The 22,417-nt window shown below is 43.3% G+C and overlaps 1 protein-coding gene across 5 annotated transcripts in view; it reads right to left on the bottom strand.

Moving 5' to 3' along the window:
* Positions 1-1,799: 1,799 nt before the first annotated feature.
* PTGR2 (prostaglandin reductase 2) overlaps positions 1,800-22,417 on the bottom strand; it is a 34,245-nt gene continuing 13,627 nt past the window's right edge. For 4 of the 5 annotated variants that reach the window (XM_073348570.2, XM_078853326.1, XM_073348572.2 and 1 more), the window contains 9 exons: positions 15,586-15,662; positions 12,946-13,064; positions 10,797-10,988; positions 9,522-9,692; positions 8,172-8,381; positions 6,517-6,638; positions 3,892-3,979; positions 2,919-2,958; positions 1,800-1,929 (listed from right to left, as the gene is read on the bottom strand). In XM_073348570.2, coding sequence (XP_073204671.1) covers positions 1,865-1,929; positions 2,919-2,958; positions 3,892-3,979; positions 6,517-6,638; positions 8,172-8,381; positions 9,522-9,692; positions 10,797-10,988; positions 12,946-13,064; positions 15,586-15,622 — 1,044 coding nt within the window. In that variant the 5' untranslated portion in view covers positions 15,623-15,662 and the 3' untranslated portion in view covers positions 1,800-1,864. The other variant, XM_073348576.2, reaches the window with a different exon arrangement.

The raw sequence follows: 22,417 nt of genomic DNA, 5'->3' as shown, positions 1-22,417 counted from the left end.
CACCTGGCCCCAGAATCCCACCAAAGGTGTAAGCCTTGTGGGTCAAAGTTTAGCTCTCTCAAGAGGCATTTGGTAGGTGCAGCATATAACATAGAGGCACCTTACTTAGAGTTCTAACAGATTATTGCTCTTTAATCACAAGAATTACACAGATCTATATGAAAAATAAATAAATCCTACATGCATTTCCCCTTTCTCTAGCTCACCCTTTCCATGGGAGACCATCTGTGTTCAAGCAGGTAGAGTCCTCTCTCCTTGCCTTTTCTGGCTCCTGCAGAAGTTTCCCTCAACTTACACTGATGGAAGAAGGCTTAAGAGAGAGATCAAACAGAACAGCTTCTGCTTTTTATAATCTTCCAGCACCTCTATCAGATGACCTCCTGATCAGCCTCCTCAGGTGAACAGAGACCTCTACTTGGTGAGTTCATTGCCAGGCAACCTCTCCTTTGATTAACTATTTCTCCTAGGTCTAAGCAGCCCTATGACAGCAGGCAGCATTGCTAAATGGTAGAGTTTGCTGATCTGCATATTGAATGATGAGATACAGAACTCTGATAAGAAGCCTTTTATTTTTTCCCTCTTTTAATCCTGAAAAACAAACAGGAGTTAATGAACATTAAGCATAAGGTTAAATCTAAGGCTGCATTTATCCCTGATGAAACTCACAGTGGTGTATGTCATAACCATACAGCTAAGGGTAGCCTAGAATTCCTCCTTAACTGTAAGGGGTTGAGAAGCTCAAATAACCTGTTTGGCACCTGACCAAAAGGACCAACGGGAAAAGAAAATACTTTCAAATCTGGGGAGGGGGGGGGGCAGGAAGGCTTTGTGAGTGCGTTCTCTTGGGAAGCAGAGAAGCATCAGGTCAGAAAACTCCTTCTCCTATAAACCATCTTAAAATGAATCTCAATATTGCAAAAAAAGTAAGTAAGTAAGGCAAGGTGCATTAGATCATCTTTTGTTTTAGCTTGTGAATTTTCCCTTTGCTAGAGGGAAGTTTATTGCTGTATTTTGTAACTTTGAAACTAAGCCTAGAGGGAGTTCTGCAGTGTTTTTGAATCTTTTGTTACCCTGTAAAGTTATCTTCCATCCTGATTTTACAGAGGTGATTCTTTTACTTTTTTTCTTTATATTCTTCTTCTTTTAAGAACCTGATTGATTTTTTCAGTGTCCTAAGACCCAGGGGGGTTGATCTGTGCTCACTCTGTAACCAGTTGGTTGGGATTATTCTCAAGCCTCCCCAGGAAAAGGGGTGTAAGGACTTGGGGGGGGATATTTTGGGGGAATAGGAACTCTAAGTGGTCCCATCACTTGGTGGTGGCAGCATACTGTCCAAGGACAAAGGATTTGTGCCTTGAGAAGTTTTTAACCTAAGCTGGTAGAAATAAGCTTAGGGGGCTTTCATGCAGGTCCCCACATCTGTACCCCAGAGTTCAGAGTGGGGAGGGAACCCTCACAGAGTACAAACTGAAGGCCGGCACTTTCTGTGTGAATAAATTAGGATTCATATAATAATGCTCTGTTGTCTTGACTTGTATGCATGATGTAAAATGCCACTATCTAAGGAAATGGACTAAATGGACCAGTGGAAGAGTGTTTCAGGCTATGAAATGGAAGTATTTCAGGTACTATACAGCCTGGCTTCAGATACAAATTTAAGTTTCTCAGTGGAAGAGTTTTTCAAATGTACTCTTGCCTCTAAAAATCTCTGCTATCGAAGTTTAGGGGGGGGTTTAGTTGTTGGTGCCTGCTGTAACAAAAGGGAAGATTAATTTAAATAAAATAATGCTTGTTCAGCATTCAAGATAAAGAGTCAAGTTTATTTTATCTTTTGGGCCACGCTCACATGAAGAGGCAAAGATTTTTATTCAGAAATTAGCACTATCTGTTTTCCAGTGTTGCCTCCGGTCATCATGGACTGGAAAGCCCCTTAAGAGAATAAGAATAATACATATTATTAGGATAATACCAATTAAACATTTATGCATGTAGTAAATTTTTTTTAAAGCAAAACTATTAGATAAGATCCTGAGAGCCTCCCTTACTGAATTATAACAACGTAAAGAGAAATCAAATTTTGGACTTAACGTATAGATTCCCCTACAACACAGGAAGTTAAGATACCATAATGTTAGAACACAACAAGTTGCCAAAGGCAATTTAAATAAGACTTTAATAAATTAGTTTTAACATTTAAAATGCCTGATCAGATCTTTGTTTACAACAATCACGGTTCATTTTTAATTATTGTATGCACTGTTGTTAGGATATGCCATGCAGACAACATGCAGTGCAGACACAATAGGAGGGCATATACCTGGCGAGCCTACAGCAAAGGCTTTTATTTAAAGCTTTGACCATGGGGTGAAGAGGCAGCTTCTAAAATATTTATTGCTTCAGAAATAATCATGAAAACTTTACATAAAAAGTAAAGCTGAATATTAAATATGGCTGTCCAGTTAGCCAACTCCCTTTAAAACAAATCCATGAAGTACAGTAAGCTAATGGTTCGAAATTAAACCCACCCTTTATGATTTACCTAATATTTTGTTCCCAGGAGTTTTCCTCTGACTCTGCGGGACTAAAGCATTACTTAAGTTGTGCTGTTACCTGCTGTAAGAATGCTTGTTTTCAAACCACAAGTTTTGAATGAGCTCGTTCTTTAGCTTTATAGCTTGGGTATATAAAGCCCCTTTTGGTTTTTTTTCCCCCTGTTTCTTATGGTTTTTAGCCACTGGCTGCAGGCTATTTTACCTCTCTTGAAGTGACATTTTGACCTTTTTTAGGCAAATAATTTTAAAACCATGTTCTAGGAGAGAGACAAACATCTGAATTGGGGGAAAAGGAAAGGAGAGAGAAAGCTGTATTGTAACTATATTTCAGCAAAGATTATGCTAGAAAATAATTCAACATCTTACCCCCAATGTTTTCCAGGCCTTTTACCACAGTCTCTTTGACCTGTTAATAAAAATAGGTCTTGTTAGTTTTCCCTCCAAAATCAGTGTCTATCTGAAAGGGGCCATGAAATTGCCATAGTACTGACCAAAGATTTTAAAGGCATCCTTTTACTCCACAGGGGAAGGTGCTCCCTTTTGGACCTTGCCCTTTGGTCACGATTAAAGTAGCTATATTGTTCAAGCAGATTATTTTAAACCTGTAGGCGAATAAATCCTTTAAATGAAAGATAGAACATTACTGCACCTCTGGGTGTACATGAATGTGAAGTTCAGGGAGGATGAGCAGATCAGTTGGGGGACCACATAACATGAGTAGGCCTCAGGAGAAAAGATCTGGACAGGGGGTACTTACCCACCATAAAGTAATAGAGTGATTTTTCAAGTCTGGATTAGGACCCTCATGTCAAAAAACTAGGATCTGGCTTTCTCTGAGAATGGTAGAATCTAGGCATCAGTTATGTGTGCTTCTAAAGGACCCAGTTCTATTGCTGTAAAACTAAATTCTCAGTAGCTATATTGCCCTTTCTAAAACAGTGCTGCTATGAAAAAAAGCCTTCTCTCCTGCTGGTAATAGCTCACCTTACCTGATCACTCTCGTTACAGTGTGTATGGTAACACCCATTGTTTCATGTTCTCTGTGTATATAAAATCTCCCCACTATATTTTCCACTGCATGCATCCGATGAAGTGAGCTGTAGCTCACGAAAGCTTATGCTCAAATACATTTGTTAGTCTCTAAGGTGCCACAAGTACTCCTTTTCTTTTTGCACATACAGACTAACACGGCTGCTCCTCTGAAACCTTCAAGTGTGTTATCACTTCCCTCTCCAAAGTGAGGCACTGCAGTCAAAGTGATTTTGATATGGACAAAGAAATTAGTCTTCCTGAAAGAAGGCTCATGCCTATCAATAAAATATAAAGGTTCAGTTCCTACCTTCAGTTTCCCCTCTTTGATCCACTGACAGAGCTGTAGAATACTAGCTTCTTGTTTGTCCATATAGTTCAATACTAGAAACCTCTCCCTGTGAAAGAAAAGAATGGATGATGATTTAATAACTAGAGTGGCTGCTCAATATATTTCAAAAGCCTTTGAAATCTTTTCAGTTTTATGGGCAAATGTAACAGAAGATTTAGTAGCATCATCTATAGTTACATGTAGTTCAGTCAGCTGCTGGGCAAGCTTGCTCATACAATTCTGTACAATGAAAGCTTTAGATGAAACAATGTGGTCTCAGACAAATAATCCTGCCTGTATTTCAAGCAGTATTGAAAGGAGGACTAGAAGCCAAGGAGTGCTATTAGAGCAGGGGTGGGCAAACTGTGGGCCACGGGCTGTATTCGGCCCTTCAGATATTTTAATCTGGCCCCGAGCTCCCGCCGGGGAGCAAGGTCCAGGACTTGCCCCATTCCAGCACTCCAGCCAGGGAGCGGGGTGAGGGGCTTGCCCCACTCTGCGCGTGCTGTCGCTCTGTGCGGCTCCTGGAAGCAGCGGCATTTCCCCCCTCCAGCTCCTACACGTAGGAGCAGCCAGGGGATTCTGCATGCTGCCCCTGCCCTTAGCACGACCCCCGCAGCTCCCATTGGCTGGGAACCGAGGCCAATGGGAGCTGCAGGGATGGCATCTGCAGATGGTGGGAGTGCGCAGAGCCACCTGGCCGTGCCTCTGCGTAGGAGCTGGAGATGGGACATGCTGCTGCTTCCAGGAGCTGCTTGAGGTAAGCACCCCCCAGAGCCTGTACCCCTGACCCACTCCCATCCTTCAAACTCCTCAGTCCCAGCCCGGAGCACCCTCCTGCACTCCCACACCCTTATACCCACCCCCACCCCAGAGCCAGCATCTCCAGCCAAAGCCCTCACCCCCACGCCCCTGCACCCCAACTCTCTGCCCCAGCCTGGAGCCTCCTCATGCACCCTGAACTCCTCATTTCTGGCCCCACTCCAGAGTCTGCACCCCCCAGCTGGAGCCCTCACCTCCTCCCGTACCCCAACCCCCAATTTCGTGAGCATTCATGGCCAACCATACAATTTCCATATCCAGACTTGACCCTCGGGCCAAAAAGTTTGCCCACCTCTGTACTAGAGAGATCAGCTTAATATGTGACACTAAAATGCAGGTAATTTTTTTTTACACTTTTTTTTCCCCCCTCATCCCAAGTGGAAACAAAAAAGCTAGATGATGAGGTCATATTAGCTTTCTGGCCCCCACAATTTTGCATCTCTTGTCATAGCTGCTGTGGTAATCAGAAGAAACAGCAGTGATACCAGTGCTGACTGGCTGTGACACACCGACAGGATTACCTGAAGGCCCAATTCTCTACTGCCTTTAACTCTGAAGTTTGTTAGGCCTTGTCTACACTGCCACTTTACATTGCTGCAACTTTCTCACTCAGGGGTGTGAAAAAACACCCCCCCCAACCGCTGCAAGTTTCAGCGCTGTAAAGTGGCAGTGTAGACAGTGCACCAGCGCTAGGAGCCGTGCTCCCAGCACTGGTAGCTACTCCCCTTGTGGAGGTGGGTTTTTTTATAGCGCTGGGAGAACTTTCTCCCAGCGCTGCTGCTGCGACTACACAGCCACATTAAAGCACTGACTTCAGTGCAGTATACAACTGTAATTAATGCTTAAGGTGAGAGCAGTGGATCTCAAACCAATATATACACTGTATTTCTGAAGCTTGTTCAGGTGTAGAATGCTTCAAGGAATGTGGAGATTTCGTGGGATAAGATGGGAGGTGATCCGTTAAAGAATTGGAAGTGGTCAACAAAAGACTGAAAACGTTAGACCTGATGCATTCGTCATCTGTTTTGGATTGTCCTAGCAGGGACCATCCTATAGGATCAGGTAGGCATATCAAACACTATTAATTTCCTGTGATTATGGGGTGGGTATAGAGGGGACCTTGAGCACTAGTAGAGTTTGGTCTTTGCAGTCTTATTTTAGTGTAAGCCTAACTGAGAGCCCACATTAATTTACATTCAGGAATCTTTTTCCTCTATATATTGTGTCATATTTGATATCCTCTTCCCTAATAAAGAAAATTAATATTAAAAAGAGTAACTTAAAAAGTGGAAGATGCAGTGATCACAATACCTTCCAAGAAGGATTTTACTTAATTTTCTCTCCTCACACACAACTACACTCAGATACAAGACACTTGCTACAAAACATCTGGTAACAGAACCTTCCCCATATCAAAAAGACTGACAGACAGCCAAAGAATAAAGAAAGTGACCACAGGTAAGGCATATATCAGGAATTAAAATGCTTTTAATTCTGCTATTAGTACTATTCTGCTGTTAGTACCACTTGAAGTCACAATTCTCAGTGTCCCTTCTGCCCATTTAGTGGCCTCCTCACCAAATGTTTATAATACAAACAGCTGTGAAACACAGAATCACCAAGTCCTTCCCTCTGTTTCAGTAATCCAGTGTTACCATAAAAATGCCTACAGTGGATCCAGAGTCCCTCTCCTGAGATCAAATATACTGATAATGTAAATTCAACACATGTGAATTTGTGTGTTCAGTGCACCATGAAGCTGGTTGGGAAGGAGAAATATACCTTGTGATATTCCTTGCTTTCTGTATTTCTTCTACTGCAGGAGGCAGTGGGGGAGGATAAGGTACATCTTTATTATACTGGGAAATCTGTCCACATAGGATGATATGGCTGTTCTGATTCATCTGTTTGAGACAACACAAAATGAGAAATACTACTTTCTTTGCCCTCAAAAAGACACAAGCCTATTAGAAGTTAATTAGACTATATATGGTAACCAACAAGTGGCAACAAGTATATTGCTCAAAGTCATTTTCCTTAGAAGAAGAGATTGGGAGGATAATTGTATACATGTGGTCATTCAGCTTGTAACGACATAGCAGATGGTTTAAAAACAGTGCAGTAGTGGGGAGGATAAGACCACTGTACATGTACAATTCAACAAGGTGTTAACTGGGTAACATATGAGGGATTGTTACTTTACTGAGTGAGGATGTTTACTGTAGAAGGAGAAACAGTGCAAATACTCAGCTGTGTAATGAAAAATAAAAACCATTCCATGTATCTGTTTTGCAGTCTTACACAATTAATAAATGTGAGTTTTCTATTCTATTCTTTTAATTTGTGAAATAGGAGTAAGACAGACAGTGTCAATGTAGTCTCTCACTCATGAAAATATGAGTCCCCTCAACCACTTATATATGTGAAGTGCAGTACATTACACTCCCTTGCCACATTCCAAGTTTTAAACTAAAAACGAAAAAGGCACTTTCCTGCTCTCTACTCCAGCAGTAGAATAGCCTCAACAAAAAATGGGAGATCTTTGACTCCTGTTGCTGGCCCACCAAGTCCCAGAGGGTACCTGCTCTCAAGGGCTGACAGGAGTCACAGATTCCTGGAAATGCATAATATGCAGTAAGGGAACAATGGGTATCAGGAGTGATTTAACAACTGTAATTAACTCTCCCCAACTATTTCCTTGATTGACCCTGGCAGCATTCAGATTGCCCAAATACTCTGAAAGTATTCTTCTAGTAAATACTACTACTAGTAAAGCTTGAGTAAGAATGATAATCCATTTCCCCCCTTCCCAGGAACTCCAAGTGATGTTTTCAGGAGGTGGGAAAACAATAACCAATTACTCAAACGGAGTAAACCTCATTCAGCTGATGATCTGGATTATCATGATAAGGGTTTTCCTGAGAGAAGAGTTTCATTGACTGTCTCACTAAGGTCTTGACAAGTGTCCCTATTTTCTCCCCTTCCCACCTCCAACTCTGGTGATACTACCAGAGAGGATTGGTTAGGACCCTCGCTAGAGCCCAGCAATGTTACTCCTTAACCAGCTAGAGATTATCAAAGTTGAAAAACAACAGTAATTGCTCTCTCAGACAGGCACCGTTGCTAAGGTACTCCCTTGTCCCTGCTGGTTAGGGGAGTAAGACACCAGAAGTAGAAATTAAACTCAGGACTCCTGCATCACAATGCAAAATGGCTACTGCAAGGCCATCAGGCCAGTCCAGCATGATAGGCTTATGTCTCTGATGTTTGGACAGTTTGACTCAATCACATTCAGTATGTCAGGTACATGTGGGAAGGGAAGGTTTTCCTATCTTTCAGCAATTAATGCAGGCTGGTTTATATTACACTCATTCCAAAAGATGCATGAAGAATTTGGGAGGCGGCGGGGGTATAAACAGGACAGCTGGTATAGGCACCTGATTTATAACTGCATCACTGATGTCTCCACCAACATTATCAAAGTAAACATCCACGCCAGCTGGGCAGAGTTCATGCAGCTGCTCTGCCACATTCCCCTTTTTGTAATTGATAGCCGCATCAAACCCCATTTCTGAGACCAAAATGGAGCACTTCTCATCTGTACCACAGATTCCTACCACTCTCGAGCAGCCCTCTAGGCGGCCAATCTGCAAAAACACCATAAACAAAACAGTGAGGCCATCAATTTGCCCACATTTCAGTACCCTGTAATCACTAGAATTTTAAGCAGCAGAATTACAGACACCAGTACTTTAGGGGCTGAATACAATTTAAGACTGCCAAATATCAAGCACCATTTCCCCTCCAGTAATTGGGTCTCCAGTAAAAAGACTGGAAAATCAAGATGTAAATATACTCTGATTTTATGTATTTGTTCAAATGCTGTGGTGTAACAGTTCGTGTTTGAATTGGACCTGTTTTAAGTTTACTTGTTGGATGCTGTGTATATACCTTACTCTGGAAAGCTTGGGAGGATAAATAATATTACTACCTTTTTAGAGAACTGTATACCAATAAAATATTAAAAATGGATAGGAAAGGATAGGATAGGTCCATCAACGGCTGTTAACCAGGATGGTCAGGGACACAACTCCATGCTCTTGATGTCCCTAAGCCTCTGATTGCCATGCTCTCGGTGTCCCTAAGCCTCTGGACAACAGGGGACGACGGATAATTCAATAATTGCCCTGTTCTATTCATTCTCTCTGAAGCATCTGGCTTCGGCCACTGTCAAAAGACAGGATACCGGACTAGATGGACCATTGATCTGACCCAGTTTGGCCATTCTTATGTAATGTCATCCAAAGCAACACATGAAAGTATTTACTATGCTTTTCACTGGCCATATCATCCTAATGCAGGGGTGAACACATCCATACTCCAGCAGCCTTGCACACAACATTTGGTAAGAATGTACCTTATCATAACGTTCCGAAGTCCATAAGATGGACAATAAACAATATATTTGTATTAACTCAAACAGGTAGGCAATTAGAAGTTGGGGGCAGACTACTATGCAGTAAATCAGTTTGTTTACTTTCAAGTCAGTGACAAAATAATCATCACACTCAACTTTTCCCCTCCCAGTTTCAAGAATCTGAAGTTCTACACCTAAATACATTCAGCATAAATACCACCCCCCCCATTGACTGTGAGTCAAATTTACAGATGAAATAAGCAAGTGGGTGTAATTCCAGTGAAATCAGTGAAGTTACAAGAATGCACATCTCACAAGACAGAACTTAGAAGTAATAGCTCATTCTCTTGCAAATCTTAAACCCGTTTACCTGACCAGCCAGAGAACCACAGGCACCAGCAGCCCCACTGACAACCATTGTCTGATTGGCACCTAAAGACACATGTCCCTTCTCTTTTATTCCTAGAAAGGACGTCAGCCCAGTAATGCCAGCTGCACCAAGGAAGTAGGAGAGGTGTCCATCAACAAGTTGTGGATCAAGCTACACAAGAAAAAAAAAATTTTAAGTGACATTTTGGATTATTATTATTTGTTGACTGCAGATTTTAGGATGACCACATTTTAAATAAACACAAGTACAAAATAACCCAGGCTGTTTAGTTCAGACAAAGTACAAACCAGTATTCAGAAGCCTCCTGTGCACTAGCTGTCAGACCTACTATAATACTTCAATAACAAGGTAACAAAAAAGGGGAACATAAATAGGATTTTTTTTCCAAAATGCTTTTAACAAAAAGTCACTCACAAGAAATGTAACGATTTTTAGCAATTAGATGGTAAGATGTAAAATTATGCCATGGTCAAATACCAGTTCGGAGACAGAAAATAGTTAACGATGTTGAACTACACCCATGATGGTCTGAAGGATGCTACAGCAGGGTTGCCATATCCTGGTGCTGAGTTAATGACACAAATAGTCCTAAAACAAATGTTTCCAGAAAGCCAAGTTCCACCTCAAGTTGCAGAAGTTTTCTATTGTGAAAATGCAATATATAAATACTGTATGTGCAGAGGGGTCAAGTTATAGCCATTACAGAACTGTGACTTTGAATAGCCTTACCTTTGTGGGTGTGCTTGAGATTTTACAAGGTTTCACTAATGTATGCTTTTTGCATTTAATACAAAATGTGTTAGAATCATAGAATATTAGGGTTGGAAGAGACCTCAGGAGGGCATCTAGTCCAATCCCCTGCTCAAAGCAGGACCAACACCAATTAAATTAAGAACATAGTAGTAAGATATATTGGTGATCAGGTGTCAAAAGTTCTACCTGGAGTTTGCATGATTAATGGACAACCTTAACAGCAGCATCAGAAAAGATGCTGATGAATTTAACATTGGATTGTTTAGTGGCAGGAAAAGGAATTCTAATTGCTTCTTACAAGGAAAAGAGAAATTAATGTAGACTTTGCCAAACATAATTTGATCTGCTTTGTAGTAACTGGTTGCTTTATTAGCACTGCTTTGTTCTTGACATATCTCTAAAATAAAAGAATCAATTGTCACATGCAAACAAAAGATTTTTTTTTAAATGGAGAAAAATAGTGTACACACTAACTTAATTTTCTATAGTTCAGTATGTTACCTTTTGGAGGAGTCTTCCATCTAGAATGACCTTTGTCTGCCAGGGCCAGTTGAAAGAAGTTACAATATCTCCTTTAGCAAAGTTAGTATGTTTGCTCTCCTCCACAACCCCGATGCCCCCACCATCAGCCACCTCAGACAACTGCCAGGGCAAGAGGTAATCAGAACCTGTGTCTTCATTCATGCGGCAGCGCTAAAAGACAAGGCTCTAATGAGGAGATTCTTGCATGATGATGTACATGAGTTTTCTTTACATGTTCAGTAACTTGGAGTGGAATGCATTTAACAACGAAGCACAAAGGGCTACTCCAAAAATCTTTCAATAAGAACTCCACTTTCACCTTCTTTTCTTAATTCTTTATTTCTCCTTTCATTCATTCACATAGATACAAAGGGAGGACATTTGATTTTCCACAATAGTGTCACCACAAACACACATGCTGAAGCACCATACCACACAGAAACTTCTAGCCAATGAGGACTTGAGATTCTCTTCAAACCCAATCAACAGTACTTAATCAGATGAAGAGAACTTTATACAGAAACATGGGGTACTCCTCCACTAGAAGGGGCCAAGAATACTGCTCTTGCATAATCATAGCTCCTGCCAGCCCAGGGAATAAGAGCCCAGGATCAATAATCAAAGCTGGCTCTTGTGTGTAGGGTTACCAATTTTGGTTGGGCATATTCCTGGAGGTTTTATCGCAAGACAGTCTTTAATTGAAGACTCCAGGAGAATCCTGGAGGGTTGGCAACCCTATTCTCATGTAACCATGCAAATCATTATTGGTAGGCCACCAACCCAGACCCCAGGATGGTTGGTTTAAGATATTATGGGTTTAATATGAAATGTCATGGTTATGTTTTGAATATGATTTCCTATTTCTTCCTTCTGTGAAAACATCTGGGCCACTTGAGTTAAGCTGCCCTATTGGACCCTAAATTTTTTTTTTTTCATTAGAAATTGAGCATTGAAAGTGGATGTTGAATCATAAATTGTTGCTGGAAAGGTAGCTGGGCTCTTGGGGGACAGGAATGCCATCTTTCACACCTCCCTCCCATCTCTCCTTCCTCCACATCATTCCTGATCAGCCTCTTCTGGGTGGGTGTTGGTGCTGCTGCTACTCCTTTAATGGCACAGATGTGGGATTGACCTTCAGGTTGCTGTCATTGGCCTCTTGCTGTCTCACAACCTAGGCCAAGAGTGCAGGCTGGAGTGAATCCTGAAACCCAGATAGATTCTGTGCTAGATTCTGTGGTGGGCTGGCAGTACTAACTCTGCTGGATTTTCTATTAGAATTTCTGCCAAATTAAGGGCAGACTATTCTGTAGAGCTGCTGCTGCTACTCGGTTTCAGAGCAAAACTGTAGTGCCTAAAGTCCATGGCTGTGGGCCTTCTATGATTAGGGGAATCTAAAAATGTCAGGGTTGTCTCATTTTTCCTTTATATTCTGAAAAAAAGAGTATGTCTAGTATCCTTTTCTTCATGAAGGTTGAACATTTTATTTTACAGGCCCATGCAAAAATTGCTAAGGGTGGCTCTGTCTAGTTTCACCCCCAAATCCAAAGCGCTCCCAGCTATATATTGTTCACATGGAAGGGCTTTTGCAGGTATTGGTAGAAGGGTGAGGGAGCATTAGACAGCCTCACTGGCCTCTCCACATGCTGTGTTTGTTTTTTCTTTGCTCCCTCCTACACCATCCAGAGCAGAGGAGCACCTGGCCCCACATATGTAAGTAAAAACTGGATAACTAAATAGAATTTAAGTGTACTAATTTTGTGCTTGGAAATAAGGTCCAGATCTTCAAAGGTATTTAGGCACTGTTTTCCCATGGAGTTCAGCACCTAAATACCTCTGAGGGTCTGGGCCTCGGTGACTACTTTTTAGGAGTATCAGGGAATTTTGATTTTTGCCTCTTCCCCACCCCATGACTATATATAACCCCATTCTTATATATAAAAACCTATATAAGCCACAGGCACATTAATGCCAAATTCCCCCCTAATATAACTCCACAGAAGTGAATGGAGTTATATCAGGGATAAGTTTGGCTCATAGTTTGTGTAGTTCACACTAAACATCCTGGTTGGCATGGAGGTAAAATCATTTTTAGAAAATCTCCTGACATTGCCTCAATTCTTTCACTTACCATGTAAGGGTCCACAGAGAGGTAGAGGGTTCGAGTTTGTACCTGTCCATCTGTGATTTTCTCTGGTAGGGGGACTGCTTCTATTCGGAAGTTTTCTGCCACTGGCACACCATTTTTACCTAGAATTATTTTAAAGTGAAGCAAAAAAAACAACCTCCAAACAAATCAGTAATAAAACCTTTGCTCTAACTTTCTTTTTAAAAAATTGAGGCCTTTTATTTAAATGTTCTGCTTCCTGTTTTAGTAAATAATTTAACTTTTTAAGTGGACTAAAATTCACAAAATTCCAGTTTGACATAGTATTCTTACATAGTATGTCTTGATTATTTATTTCTCTGAAACAAAAGAAATAAAAGGAGTTTTACGTACCCCGGGAAATATTTCCAAGGGTCTTTTCAGCAAGGGAGAAACTGACTTACAGCTTCATCTTGCAGGGTGGTGAGAACCCTAACCCTGATCCATGCATGCACTTAACTTCACAGTTGGAAGACAGGACACTGGGATAGATGAACCATTGCTCTGACACAAAACAGCACTTCTTATGTTCGAGTACCCATGCATTAGTGTTTGCAGGATCACGGCCATAGTTTTTTTGGACTGAACACGTAGCTTTGCATTTTCTCATATTAGCATTCAAAAAGGCTAACAAGAATACTTTTTAAAATGTAGCATATAACTTTGCACAGAAGGTACATTTAACAAATTGGGGCTAAAAAATTAACCTCCTTAATAAATGAATTATTCGTAGTCATTTTATTCTTAGATCAATTTTCCAAATTAGTCTAAGTTTCCATAGGAAGCAAAACAAAAAGAATATGTCTTAAGGTTTTTTTTGTTGCAAAGACAGTCTTGATAACCTAAATCAGTTTGCCTTGCAGAATGGTCTTCAGCCACCCACAAACTGCAGAAAAGGTAAATTCACCGTTTTCCCCAACCCCATTCACTCAAGTGGGATGTGAACATCAATGCATGCAGAGGACAATTTCAATGCTCTTAAGTAAGGACAGCTGGATTTGAGACGCTTTAAAAATGCTGGTCCCAGTTCTGCTCTCATACTAGCTTTACACCAATATAACTCACTTATGGCAACGGAATTTTTCCTGATTTGCACTGGTGTAAGTGAGAAAGGAATCAGATCCATGGTGCCTAATCTTGCTCTAAATTACACACATGCAATACTACTGAATTGCACCTGTGTAACGGGAGAATTATGCTGTTTTTATACTTTTCATTCTGAAATTAGGAAGTGTCAACCGTAATTGAGAAAAATTAAAAACCAAAAACCAATACCCAAACACACTTACTAATTTTATTCATTTAACATAGTTTATTAAAAGACACATGACATTATAATTGATAGGTATACATATAATTTGGGACAGAAAATGTATTCATGCTAATATTTTTTACACATAATGATAAGTTCACTTTACTGCATCACAGTCTGGACAGTCAGGTTAGGAACTCAACACCACTCCTAAATTCTGAACAGTCCCAGAGCTATAAAGTTTTATCAGGGCAGGTAAGAAAAATGTGGCAGAGATCAAATCCAAACTTGGCTCATATAAATTGAGTTGTTCTTATTTTCCAAAGACAATGACATACTTGCGTAGCGACAAAATTCTGATTAGCCCCTCACACAGAGGTGGCATTGGACCAGTTTCTCTGGTCTGGTACAGCCTCTCTGTGCCATTTCCAGAAACCTGGTGGGTCTGGCCAGATGGACTCTATACCACTTTCTTTTGTGGCCTCCCTTGACACAGAAGTCTTGCCAGAGAAAAGACAGTGTGGCCAGAGTGCCAGTATGCTTTAGATATTCCTCACTGCCACAACAGCCCTTTGGGGCCATAAGCAACTATGCTTAACTTAGAAAAGTCCAGATGCTGTGGTAATTCCCAGGATTAGAGAGCTTCTCTCCAGGGTCTGTGCTAAGTGCCCCGCAGCCAGACCTAAGAACTGGGGCCATTTCTGGCGTTAACTGAACAAATTTAGGTCATTGATTGATCCTTCACTCACTTCAGAGAAACACTTATCTACAGGAGATACCACTGTCGTTTTTACCTGCAAAAACTATTTCCAAACTGAGAAATATCCAAAAATGTCAACATTTTTCCTGGTTCTGCAGCAGCAAACTAATAAACACTATTCCAAGAGTTGTTCTGACATCTACAGTGATGCAAGTGCATAAGCAAAGAAGTAAACAACAAAAGCCATGTAAATTTCAAGCTCTTTAGAAACATGGGAGGAAGCAGAGATTCAAAATTTGCCAAAAGAAAAGGACAAAAGTCAGCAGAGAAGCATATTATTTTCAATCATCTCAATTACAAATAGCAGAGTAAAATGAGAACAAATTTTAAAGCTAAAAAACAGTAAATGATAGCGTGCCTTTGGCTATTGCCACTGAGTCACTAATGTTACACCTAACTCTATAATACATATGGACTGTGTTTTTTCTTGCCTAAAAGTTTGAAGACTGCATATACAGGCTCAATAACTACACTTCTATCATAAACCTCTTTTTCTATTGCACATTACTTTCTGTCAATATCTCATGTTACTTTCCTCCATTTCCCTCCCCATTTAGGAGTATTACACAATTATACAAAATACACTGATCTTTTGTTAGAAATAAATACATACCAGGACGTGAGTTCAACACCACTCTTTGTATAATCATTACCACTTTGGCAGGAATTCCACGCTATATGTCAGTAACCCTGTAAAGCAAAAGCTGTTTGAAATGCATGTCAAATTTATACAATTTTCTTACTGAGAAACATTTTGGGGGTGAAGTATTCAGTAATTTGAAACTCAGAGAAAAACAATTTAAATTCCACATGTGGGTCCAATGGAGAGCAAAACATTCAAGTGGTCTCACAGACAGTGGCTGCGGTTGAAGTCACAACTGACTACAGACAGCTGCATATCTTTTGCTTCTTGAGGTGGGAGAAGCCTGCCATCCTTCACTTTTGCTCTGCAACTATTCTGTTAGCAAGGATAATGATGGGAAACTGATTAAGGAATACAGAGTGTGAAAGAAGCAGGAAAAGAGCTAAATGAGAAAAATTTACCCAGAATGATTAACTTATTTTTAAAATGACTGACTTCAGTAGGGTAATGATTTCACTCCCAGTTCCTTTAAACTTATAAATGAAGCCCATGCTTAACTGTCTCTGCTGACAGGTATACCAGATATGTTAGAAAAAACTCTCTCTTTCAGCATAGCTGGTTTTTCTTGACATGAACTGGCATTCCATAGAAAACTATTGTTAAATTGAATTCAAATTTCAGCAGCAAAGGGAGTAAAAAAAGATTAGCTGTGAAGGTCTGGCCCCATTTAAGTTAATGGAATTTTGTCATCTACTTTGATAGAGCCAAGATTTCACCCCGTAGCCCAATGACATCTTCTGGAAAGGCTTTAGGAGACAACTAAAGGTCTCAGTCCTGAAAACACACATGCAATTTTACATACATGTATCATCCCACTCAACTCAATGTCAGGTAGTTTGGACCCAAAAATTAGCGTTTGGAAATAAGTTTTATAAAATATATATTATCTGTAAAAACTGAAAAAGGTTTTGTTTATATTTAAATATTCCTCTGCAGTGATTGCAACACAAATCCAAACACCACTGTAATAGTATGTGAAATCAGGAAGTAAAACAGCCTTGTCTGCTTTACTTTTTACCCTTCACTCATTCAGTTTGGACAATTAAACAGCAGTAAAAGTGAAAAACAAATTAGATTTATTTAAAAAATCCAAAAACCACAAACCCTTTTTAATATCTCATATTAATTACAGATTTCAGAGTAGCAGCCGTGTTAGTCTGTATCCGCAAAAAGAAAAGGAGTACTTGTGGCACCTTAGCCCTGGTCTACACTAGGACTTTAGGTCGAATTTAGCAACGTTAAATCGATTTAAACCTGCACCCGTCCACACAGTGAAGCCCTTTATTTCGACTTAAAGGGCTCTTAAAATCGATTTCCTTACTCCACCCCTGACAAGTGGATTAGCGCTTAAATCGACGTTCCCGGCTCGAATTTGGGGTACTGTGGACACAATTCGATAGTATTGGCCTCCGGGAGCTATCCCAGAGTGCTCCATTCTGACCGCTCTGGACAGCACTCTCAACTCAGATGCACTGGCCAGGTAGACAGGAAAAGAACCGCAAACTTTTGAATCTCATTTCCTGTTTGGCCAGCGTGGCAAGCTGCAGGTGACCATGCAGAGCTCATCAGCACAGGTGACCATGATGGAGTCCCAGAATCGCAAAAGAGCTCCAGCATGGACCGAACGGGAGGTACGGGATCTGATCGCTGTTTGGGGAGAGGAATCCGTGCTATCAGAACTCCGTTCCAGTTTTCGAAATGCCAAAACCTTTGTGAAAATCTCCCAGGGCATGAAGGACAGAGGCCATAACAGGGACCCGAAGCACTGCCGCGTAAAACTGAAGGAGCTGAGGCAAAAGAAAACCAGAGAGGCAAACAGCCGCTCTGGGTCAGAGCCCCAAACATGCCGCTTCTATGATGAGCTGCATGCCATTTTAGGGGGTTCAGCCACCACTACCCCAGCCGTGTTGTTTGACTCCTTCAATGGAGATGGAGGCAATACGGAAGCAAGTTTTGGGGACGAAGAAGATGAGGAGGAGGTTGTAGATAGCTCACAGCAAGCAAGAGGAGAAACCGGTTTTCCCGACAGCCAGGAACTGTTTCTCACCCTAGACCTGGAGCCAGTACCCCCCGAACCCACCCAAGGCTGCCTCCTGGACCCAGCAGGCGGAGAAGGGACCTCTGGTGAGTGTACCTTTTAAAATGCTATACATGGTTTAAAAGCAAGCATGTGAAAGGATTACTTTGCCCTGGCATTTGCGGTTCTCCTAGATGTAGTCCTAAAGCCTTTGCAAAAGGTTTCTGGGGAGGGCAGCCTTATTTCGTCCTTCATGGTAGGACACTTTACCACTCCAGGCCAGTAACACGTACTCGGGAATCACTGTAGAACAAAGCATTGCAGTGTATGTTTGCTGGCATTCAACCAAAATCCGTTCTTTATCTCTCTGTGTTATCCTCAGGAGAGTGAGATATAATTCATGGTCACCTGGTTGAAATAGAGTGCTTTTCTTCAGGGACACTCAGAGGTGCCCGTTCCTGCTGGGCTGTTTGCCTGTGGCTGAACAGAAATGTTCCCCGCTGTTAGCCACAGGGAGGGGGGAAGGTTGAGGGGGTAGTCACGCGGTGGGAGGAGGCAAAATGCGACCTTGTAACGAAAGCACATGTGCTATGTATGTAATGTTAACAGCAAGGTTTACCCTGAAAGAGTGTAGCGACTGTTTTATAAAATGTGTCTTTTTAAATACCGCTGTCCCTTTTTTTTTCTCCACCAGCTGCATGTGTTTCAATGATCACAGGATCTTCTCCTTCCCAGAGGCTAGTGAAGCTTAGAAAGAAAAAAAAAACGCACTCGCGATGAAATGTTCTCCGAGCTCATGCTGTCCTCCCACACTGACAGAGCACAGACGAATGCGTGGAGGCAAATAATGTCAGAGTGCAGGAAAGCACAAAATGACCGGGAGGAGAGGTGGCGGGCTGAAGAGAGTAAGTGGCGGGCTGAAGAGAGTAAGTGGCGGGCTGAAGACAGGGCTGAAGCTCAAATGTGGCGGCAGCGTGATGAGAGGAGGCAGGATTCAATGCTCAGGCTGCTGGAGGACCAAACCAGAATGCTCCAGTGTATGGTTGAGCTGCAGCAAAGGCAGCTGGAGCACAGACTGCCACTGCTGCCCCTCTGTAACCAACCGCCCTCCTCCCCAAGTTCCATAGCCTCCACACCCAGACGCCCAAGAACGCGGTGGGGGGGCCTCCGGCCAACCAGCCACTCCACCACAGAGGATTGCCCAAAAAAAAGAAGGCTGTCATTCAATAAATTTTAAAGTTGTAAACTTTTAAAGTGCTGTGCTTAAAGTGCTGTGTGGCATTTTCCTTCCCTCCTCCACCACCCCTCGTGGGATACCTTGGTAGTCATCCCCCTATTTGTGTGATGAATGAATAAAGAATGCATGAATGTGAAGCAGCAATGACTTTATTGCCTCTGCAAGCGGTGATTAAAGGGAGGAAGGGAGGGTGGTTAGCTTACAGGGAAGTAGAGTGAACCAAGGGGCGGGGGGTTTCACCAAGGAGAAACAAACAGAACTTTCACACCGTAGCCTGGCCAGTCATGAAACTGGTTTTCAAAGCTTCTCTGATGCGTACCGCGCCCTCCTGTGCTCTTCTAACCGCCCTGGTGTCTGGCTGCGCGTAACCAGCAGCTAGGCGATTTGCCTCAGCCTCCCACCCCGCCATAAACGTCTCCCCCTTACTCTCACAGATATTGTGGAGCACACAGCAAGCAGTAATAACAGTGGGAATATTGGTTTCGCTGAGGTCTAAGCGAGTCAGTAAACTGCGCCAGCGCGCCTTTAAACGTCCAAATGCACATTCTACCACCATTCTGCACTTGCTCAGCCTGTAGTTGAACAGCTCCTGACTACTGTCCAGGCTGCCTGTGTACGGCTTCATGAGCCATGGCATTAAGGGGTAGGCTGGGTCCCCAAGGATACATATAGGCATTTCAACATCCCCAACAGTTATTTTCTGGTCTGGGAAGAAAGTCCCTTCCTGCAGCTTTTGAAACAGACCAGAGTTCCTGAAGATGCGAGCGTCATGCACCTTTCCCGGCCATCCCACGTTGATGTTGGTGAAACGTCCCTTGTGATCCACCAGAGCTTGCAGCACTATCGAAAAGTACCCCTTGCGGTTTATGTACTCGGCGGCTTGGTGCTCCGGTGCCAAGATAGGGATATGGGTTCCGTCTATAGCCCCACCACAGTTAGGGAATCCCATTGCAGCAAAGCCATCCACTATGACCTGCACATTTCCCAGGGTCACTACCCTTGATATCAGCAGATCTTTGATTGCGTGAGCTACTTGCATAACAGCAGCCCCCACAGTAGATTTGCCCACTCCAAATTGATTCCCAACTGACCGGTAGCTGTCTGGCGTTGCAAGCTTCCACAGGGCTATCGCCACTCGCTTCTCAACTGTGAGGGCTGCTCTCATCCTGGTATTCATGCACTTCAGGGCAGGGGAAAGCAAGTCACAAAGTTCCATGAAAGTGCCCTTACGCATGCGAAAGTTTCGCAGCCACTGGGAATCGTCCCAGACCTGCAACACTATGCGGTCCCACCAGTCTGTGCTTGTTTCCCGAGCCCAGAATCGGCGTTCCACAGCATGAACCTGCCCCATTAGCACCATGATGCATGCATTGGCAGGGCCCATGCTTTCAGAGAAATCTGTGTCCATGTCCTGATCACTCACGGGACCGCGCTGACGTCGCCTCCTCGCCCGGTATCGCGTTGCCATGTTCTGGTGCTGCATATACTGCTGGATAATGCGTGTGGTGGTTGATGTGCTCCTAATTGCCAAAATGAGCTCAGCAGTCTCCATGCTTGCCTTGGTATGGCGTCCGCACAGAAAAAAGGCGCGGAACGATTGTCTGCCGTTGCTCTGACGGAGGGAGGGGCGACTGACGACACGGCTTACAGGGTTGGCTTCAGGGAGCTAAAATCAACAAAGGGTGTGCCTGTACATCAAGGAGTATTTCAGGCAGGACTGCACGGAGGGTTCCAATAAGAAATGGTGCACCAAAGTTATCGTTGTTATTGGAACAAGGAGGTTAGCCTGGCCTCTGATTGATACATGGCTAGATTTACCTCGCTGCACCTTCTCTGTGAGTGACTGCAGTGTGATCTAGACAGGGGAGGAGGAAAATGAGTACAAAACAAATCTGGTCTATTTCTTGTTCTGACCCACTCCATCTATCTTTTACATCTTTGGCTGGCAGCAGACAGTGCAGAAGGACTGCATGCCATCCACATCTCATGGCTGCTTGGCAGAAGATGGTACAGTACGACTGCTAGCCATCTTCATCTCTTGCCTGCCTGGCATAAGATGGTACAATACGACTGCTAGCAATCCTCATCTCTTGCCTGCCTGGCAGAAGATGGTACAGTACGACTGCTAGCAGTCCGTATCGCCTGCCCGCTCACCATAAGACGGTTCAATAGGACTGCAGGACTAAAGAGAATGACCTGGTCAAGTCACTCCAAATTTAGTCCCTGCGCCCATGTCTGCCCAGGCGCTCCCAGCCGACGTGGCCAGGACCACCTCGGACACGACGAGGACGACTACCAGTCGTATTGCACCATCTGCTGCCAGAAGGCAATGGGTTGCTGCTACTGTGCAGCAAAGCCGTACCGCGTCTGCCAGCACCCAGGAGACATAGGGTGACGGTTACCTGAGCTGGCTCCATGCTTGCCGTGGTATGGTGTCTGCACAGGTAACTCATGAAAAAAGGCGCGAAACGATTGTCTGCCCTTGCTTTCACGGAGGGAGGGAGGGAACGGGGGCCTGACGACACGTACCCAGAACCACCCGCGACAATGTTTTAGCCCCATCAGAGTGCTCCATTGTGAGTGCTCTGGACAGCACTCTCAGATGCCCGATTGTTTGCCATTGCTCTGACGCTGGGAGGGGCGCTTACAGGGTTGGCTTCAGGGAGCTAAAATCAACAAAGGGGGTGGCTTTACATCAAGGAGTATTTCAGGCAGGACTTCACGGAGGGTTCCAATAAGAAATGGTGCACCTAAGTTATCGTTGTTATTGGAACAAGGAGGTTAGCCTGGCCTCTGATTGATACATGGCTAGATTTACCTCGCTGCACCTTCTCTGTAAGTGACTGCAGTGTGATCTAGAAGAATGAGTCCCCTAGACAGGGGAGGGGGGGAAGCAAATCTGGTCTATTTCTTGTTTTGATCCACTCCATCTATCTTTTACATCTTTGGCTGGCAGCAGACGGTGCAGAAGGACTGCATGCCATCCACATCTCATGGCTGCTCGGCAGAAGATGGTACAGTACAACTGCTAGCAGTCCGTATCGCCTGCCCGCTCACCATAAGACGGTTCAATAGGACTGACTGCAGGACTAAAGAGCCTGCTCAAGTCACTCCAAATTTAGTCCCTGCGCCCATGTCTGCCCAGGCGCTCCTGATCGACCTCACAGAGGCGACCAGGAGCACCTCAGACATGACGATGACGGCTACCAGTCGTACTGTACCGTCTGCTGCCACAAGGCAAGGGGTTGCTGCTACTGTGTAGCAATGCCATACCGCGTCTGCCAGCATCCAGGAGACATAGGGTGACGGTTACCTGAGCGGGCTCCATGCTTGCCGTGGTATGGCGTCTGCACAGGTAACTCAGGAAAAAAGGCGCGAAATGATTGTCTGCCCTTGCTTTCACGGGGGGAGGGAGGGTGGGAACGGGGGCCTGACGATATGTACCCAGAACCACCCGCGACAATGTTTTAGCCCCATCAGGCATTGGGATATCAACCCAGAATTCCAATGGGCAGCGGAGACTGCGGGAATTGTGGGATAGCTACCCA

Source organism: Lepidochelys kempii, chromosome 6 (genome assembly GCF_965140285.1).
Source record: "Lepidochelys kempii isolate rLepKem1 chromosome 6, rLepKem1.hap1, whole genome shotgun sequence".
In the NCBI taxonomy this organism is placed as follows: Eukaryota; Metazoa; Chordata; order Testudines; family Cheloniidae; genus Lepidochelys; species Lepidochelys kempii.
This window is presented reverse-complemented; position numbering and strand designations above follow the sequence as displayed.